The 6,685-nt window shown below is 52.8% G+C and overlaps 1 protein-coding gene across 1 annotated transcript; it reads right to left on the bottom strand.

Annotated features, from left to right (window-relative positions):
- Window positions 1–591: 591 nt before the first annotated feature.
- LOC123094092 (early nodulin-like protein 1) lies at window positions 592–1,474 on the bottom strand. Its single transcript, XM_044516174.1, has one exon. It carries the CDS (start codon window positions 1,372–1,374, stop codon window positions 778–780), a length of 597 nt encoding a protein of 198 aa, XP_044372109.1. The 5' UTR covers window positions 1,375–1,474; the 3' UTR covers window positions 592–777.
- Window positions 1,475–6,685: the final 5,211 nt, after the last annotated feature.

Raw genomic sequence — 6,685 nt, 5'->3', positions numbered from 1 at the left:
GGTGAAGATAGGTGGACGGCCGTCACACGTCCCTGAGACGGACGAGGAGCAAGAGTGTGCATGTCCGTGTGGACGCAAACCAGACGCATGTTTGCGTCGGAAATTGGGCCGAATGAACATAAAATGCGGATGCGGCCGGGCGTTGGGCTGAGCCGTCCGTCCGTTTTGGTCCAAACGGACAAGTGCGGACAGGACGGGGTCCCGCGTTGGAGTTGGCCTAAAGCGCTCGAAAAATAAGTTTCTTCCTTGCTTGCGCTTGCGGTGGGTGGAGATCATTCCTTTCATTATTGGCATGGCATGGCCTTGCGTTGGCGGTGTGGGGAATAAATTCCTTGGCGTGACAGCACCGACAAAGTCGGACAACACCATGTGCGCGCGCAGTGTGACAGAGCAGACAGACAGAGTAATCTAATCTGATCTTATCTTATCACACCCATCACGAACAGATCATTCTAATCATCCCCAATTCCCCACAGAGGTTTGCATTCCACACCCTAATCTAATCTAATCTGGATGTAAACGAATGGAACAAGAGAATTGGGCATTCCCTCCAACATCCGATTCAAGAAAAAAGAAATCCATCCGCATCAATCAATCAATCAATCAATCAATCAATTATACTTATAATCCAATCCAAACAAATAAATTACTACTCCGGAGTAGAGTACAGTACAATACAATACAATGGCGTCCTCCCCTTGTTTCTGATCTGACAAAAAAGAAAGAAATTGGAATGGATGGGAGGAAGAAGAAGAAGAAGAAGAAGAAGAAGAAGAATCACAGCCACAGGAGGGTGAGAGACAGAGCGAGACCTACGGATCCGGCGGCCCGGTGCAGGACCATGGAGGCAGCGGAGTCGTCGTCGGCGTCGTCGGGTGAGAGCGAGGGGAGCGCCTCGGACGGGGCAGCGGCAGGCGGCAGCGCAGAGAGCGCCTTGAGCGCGGCCTCGTCGTCCGCGGACGGCTTGAGCAGCTTCCCATCGGCTCCAGGCACGTCCACCGACAGCTTCTGGCCCTTGCGGCAGCGGCCCGGGGCGGCGCTGGTGAAGTAGGCCCGGCCGGGCTTGGTGAGGTTGAAGACGGAGTTGCCGTCGTCCAGCTTGAGCAGCGGGTCGGAGACGTCGCAGGCGGCGAAGGCCTTGGCGGTGACCTGGACGGCGCTGTCCTGGCTGGGCGGGTAGAGGAAGAAGAGGGCGTCGCCGAGCTTGACGGGGACGGACTTGGCCCAACGCACGTACACGTCCGGCTTGGTGGACGGCGGCACCCCCCACGCGTCCAGCCCGCCCACCTTGTACTCAGCGGCGGAGGACATGGAGACGCACAGGCACAGCAGCAGCGCCGCCAGGGCCGCTAGAGTCGTCGTCGGCGTGCCCATCGGCGTTGGATTGGGATTGGGATTGGGTGTGGCTACTGGCTACTGGCTACTGGCTTGAGCTAGATGAGCAGGAGGAGGAGCACATGAGGGGTGAGCAGTGTAGCATTTATTTATGAAGAGTGGAGCGGGACCGGAGGAAAGGTTACCAACGGCTGGATTCGCCGCTCCTCTGGATTTGACCGCCACGTGACGCAAGTGTGCGGCTAGTAAAACGGTCGGCTTACAGCTTCTACCGTCTCCGGTAACTCACCCATCACAAAAATATCAAAATATCGACCCAATCAGACCTCTCCAACGGACCTCACACACCCGGACTGACCGGCATCTCTCATATCCGCCCCAAATATACCACCGATATGAGACAGCCAGAGCAAGCCCGGCTCACCATCAACCCCATAGATGTCCCACAAAAAACCACGTCGGGCTCATCGCTCCGAAACCCTAGCTCACTCACTATTCTCTCTCTCTCCGTCCTCTCCTCTCCCCGCACCGATTTCGATCGAATCTGGCGCAAAGTCGAGCTCTAGCAGTCGCTCGACGATGAGCTAGATCCGGAGTATGAGCTAGGCCTCCGCATCGCCTTGGAGCGGTCCAAGGTGGAGACCAGGGGCAGCTCCGGATCTGCATCCTCGCCGCAGCCACAGTTTCCCCGTCGGCACAGCTCGGAGGCCGGCGCTGACCCCTCCCGGCCAGGGGGGGGGGGGCAACTTCGACGAGCGACCTGCGCAATCCGCGCCTCCCCTACTTCGTCCCCTGGCCCCGCCGGCTGCCGCTCCCCCTCGTGGGCAGCGGTGGGTGCTTGTGCCCGCCCTGCCGGCCCAGACGCGCACATCGGAGTCGGAAGCGCGTGCCGCCCGTCACAAGATGCAGCAGGCAAGGGAGAGGGACGCTACCGAGAGCTCTGTCCGCCACTGCCGTGGGTTACCGCGGAGCCCGACGAGGACGAGCGGCTCCTCGCGTGGGTTTACCACCGGCCACTTACGACGGCGGAGATGGACGCTCAGCGGCTCCGTCGAAAGAACGCGAAGGCAATCTGGCTTACCATCAAGCAGTCCGAGCGGGAGGCGAAGGAGAAGGCGGCGAAGGCGACTCAGCTGGCCAAGCTCAGGCGCCAGTACGACCAGGCCGTCCAGCGCCTCAAGGGCCTCATCATCATCTCCTCCTTGTCCGACGGCAACGGCTCCTCGTCCTACGAATCGAATGATCCTCCACCGGCCGCTGACGACTACAGCTACGCCGGTGACCAAAAGAGGAAAGGGTCGGCCAGAAAGTGGTGAACTTCAATTTCATTTCAAATTTTAGATATAGTATAAAGTTAGTTGTCATTTATGTGAACTTTGGTGATCTTTTGGTGAACTATTGTGGTGTCCTATGTCTGATTCTATGTCCGGTCAGTTGATCTACTTAGTTTGAGCGACGTTGCATGATTTAGTATGGATATAGGAGTTCAGATATGAGATACACGGATGTGGACGACGCGATTTGAGGGGGGCGTTTGAGGGGTCGGATCTGCCAAGCCCGGCTGTAGATGATCCCCTCAAACGCCCGCGGAGGCATCCGGATCCGGAGTGGTCGAAGTCTGATCCGCTTCCTGCCATGTCGGAGAAGGCCGGAAACCGCCGGAGGTGAGCTCGGGTGGCGGAGGGGGTGGAGGGGAGTGAAGTGAAGTGGCTAGGGTTTGCTCCGGCGAGCGGATGGGAACGAATATATGTGGGGTCGGATGGGCTAGCATGGCCCGAATCCGACGTGATAGGCGTGCCCGGGCGCCCCCATATCCGCTTCATATTTGGGCTGGATATGAAGGGTGCTGGTCAGCCCTGACGTTTGAGGCCCGTTTGAGGCGTCCGTCTAGATGGAAAGTCGTGACCTATGGCGGGCCGCCCGGGCGTTTGAGGAGGATTTGGGGTGCCCGACTGTAGATGCTCTTGTGACAGTAAGTAAAATGAGTTTGGATGGACAGTAAGTAAAATTCAAAAAATTACAAAAAAGAAATTGATTTTTTGGCACAGACATTGGTGTTTTTTCCGTATGCATGCAAAATTTTGCTACGAAATCACCTTCATGTAGGTGTTGAAAAAAAAACAAAATTGACGGTTCAAAAGCACTGCTATTTAGAGCATCGATTTTCATTTTGCCCACACCTGCACAAAATTTTGCACACATATTGAAAAAACTTCAACTTTTCTTGAAAGAACACCAGATTTTTATTCCTTTTTACTATTTTTTTGTATTTTACTGTTCATGTGAGCTCGGGTACAGAGGGCACGACGGCATATGATGTTGTACAACTACTATCCCCCCCCCCCCTCCATTGTTCAAGCCCTATTTCCACCCTCAATTCGGATGCAGGGACAATGTGTTGGAACACATCTATTGATGTGTCAAGGTCTATGATGATTTCTTCAAATTGAAGAAGGATTGCGTTGAAAACATCGAGTGCAGGTTGTTTCTCTGGCTAGCGCACAAAGGACGCTTGTTCACCAACGAGCGTCGATTCCGAAGAAGCTTGTCAGACTCCGACTCCTGCCCCTTCTGCTCGGAATCTGAATCAACCTCGCACATGCTGCTGCACTGCCGCGGCCTCTGAGATCTGGACGGTCGTCGACTCCCTAAGCATTGCTCCCGCTGACTGTGCACGACCTGCGAAATCCTCAGCTTCCATGCAAAGCCCGCAACACCGTAATCCTGGCTATCCTCTGGAGTATCTGGAAAAGAAGAAACGCCAAAATTTTCAGAAACGAGGTGGAAACTTTGGGAACTGTCCTGCGCCGTGCTGCTCAAGAAATCTTTGCTTGGTCAAGCAGATGTGTCAACAAGACCCGGAAACAAACTTTGATCGACAGGGGGATCATGTTGAACCGGCTGGATGTAGCTTGATCCCTAGCTTTTTCTTCTTCTCCTACACCCCCTTCTCTGTAAATACTATGTAAAACAAAATCAATAAAATGAGTTCAGGCTGGCCTTGCCCGCCGTAGTTCCCTCAAAAAAAAAAAAACATCGAGTGCTCTAGTTACCAGAAGTGCACGGCTCGTATGAGGATGTTTGCCTATGGCACAATCACAAATTCGTGGAACGAGTACCTTCGGATGTCTAAGAACACATGTCTCGAAGCCTATGAGTGCTATCTATCCGCCTTAAGCGACCTTCGTCAAGATCATCTCTAAGACAAGGGATAACAAAGTTGTGGAGAGGGCATTTGTAGTGCTCTAAACCAATTTTGCATATGTTCACGGACCTGTTAAATGTATAGACGTCGTGGGGATGCATGACGGCAACTTGTATGATTATGCATAACATGATTGTGAAAGATGAGGATCCACTGTCCACGGTTACGTTGTTGCCATGTCCGTAGACATTTAGTGCCGTCCGTCCGTCCGTTTGATGATCCGCGTTGGAGTTGCTGTAAATTAGCTGCCTTGCCTAGGTCTAGGGGTGGGTTAAGCAAGGTTGCGTGTGCTCCATATATATTGCCGGCCGGCTGCTAATCACACACGGAAAGGAAATACTTGAGCTGTATCGTGTGTGTGTGTGTGTTTGCCTTTGCCTTGTTGGTTCGGGGTTTGAGACAGACAGACAGAGAGACAGACAGATGGGCGTGCGCTGGCTGGTGCTCATTAGAGAACACCACATGGGAGCACATGCTTCCAGGGTTTACGACCTTTGTTTTCTCTTCTCTTGTGTACGTATATGTAGTACTAGTATGCTTTTTGTTTTCTTCTCTTCTCTTGTCAGTCAAGTGGTGTCCACTCCACTCCACTCCAGCATTACAATTTTGGCTCGCCCTCTCTCTCGCTCTCTCGGTGGTTGTGGTTGGATTGCAAGTGGAACCAGCTAGCTGCTTCGGCCGTTATGCGCCGAGCCAATCTCATGGGGAATTAACACTGGTAGGTACATGGACGGTCCATCACACATCCGCCCTCTCGTTCGCCCGTTGGGTCAATATATGGTCGAATATGGGGATGTATGTGTCACACATCCCGGAGCTGCCAGATCCATTTGCTCTCTCCTTTCTTCTTTCTCCTCCGTGCTGTCCGGCTTACAGTTCCGCTGTCAATCCCAGACTCTCCACCACCAGCTCTGGTAGAGCGCCCCCGTCCTCGCCGCGGGGGACGTTGTCGTCGGTCCGGACGCCACCGTGGTACGTCCGGCAACTCTTCAACTCCGTCTTGCGCTTGATGTGTTCGACACATTAATCGACCGGAATTATTGTGATTCTATTAGGTAAATGATGGATTCTGATGTTTCGTCGGACGAGGAGTATGGACCAACGGAGAAGTTGTTGGCTATTGGAGAGGCAAGGGGGTTTCCAGGAATGCTCTGATCAATTGATTACATGCATTGGCAATGGAGACACTGCCCTAAATGTCCGTGGGGAATGTGTCAAGGACACACCAAAGAGGCCACCATTGTACTAGAAGCGGTGGCATCACATGACTTATGAATTTGGCATGCTTTCTTTGAAATAATGTTCAGTTCTCACAACGACATCAACGTGCTTCAACGATCTCCGGTGTCTAGGAGGCTTTGCAATGCGGAATCACTATCGTGCAACTACACCGTCAACGGCCGGGACTACAACATGGGGTACTATCTTGCCGATGGTATCTATCCTCAGTGGACGGCGTTTGTGAAGACCATATCCGAGCCGTGTGGCAATAAACAGAGCCACTTTGCAACAATGCAGGAAAGCGGTTGGAAGGATGTGGAGAGGGCATTTGGTGTGCTTCAAGCTTGTTGGGGAATTGTGCGGAGCGCTGCAATGATGTGGAAATCAAAAAACTTTGTGGCAGCTGATGACATGTTGTGTTATTTTGCACAATCTGATTGTCGAGGATGAGGGTGATGGTGTAGCCCAAACGCATGATTTCGAAGCACTCGGAGAACAAGTTGAAATCCCGAAAGATCCGGCTTAGCTTATGCACTTTCTGCAGATGGTGGTATATATAGGCAAATTTGTAGTCCCGGTTGGTGTCTAAAACCCGGACTGAAGATAGACCTTTAGCTCCGGTTGGCATAACTCATTTAGTCCTGGTTGGTGTCTCCAACCGGCACTAAAGGTTCCAATCGAACCGAGATTGGTGCCTGCAGAGCTCCGGCTGGCATCCTAGCCGCTCGAACCGGGACTAATGCTCACATTAGTCCCGGTTCGTAACACGACTGGGACTATTGCTCCTATCCTGCTAGAACCAAAGCCCTGTTTTCTACTAGTGCCCCACACCCCAGAAGCTACATATAGAAGTTTGTCATTAGAAGCATTAAGAACAGTAGGGATGGCAGACTCACCATGCTAATCTTTGTTAGCTGCTCTCTC

Source organism: Triticum aestivum, chromosome 4B (genome assembly GCF_018294505.1).
Source record: "Triticum aestivum cultivar Chinese Spring chromosome 4B, IWGSC CS RefSeq v2.1, whole genome shotgun sequence".
NCBI lineage: Eukaryota > Viridiplantae > Streptophyta > Magnoliopsida > Poales > Poaceae > Triticum > Triticum aestivum.
This window is presented reverse-complemented; position numbering and strand designations above follow the sequence as displayed.

Bases quoted from the DNA above. Each gene is read 5' to 3' on its own strand.
- LOC123094092 (XM_044516174.1), bottom strand. From the start codon at position 1,374: ATGGGCACGCCGACGACGACTCTAGCGGCCCTGGCGGCGCTGCTGCTG.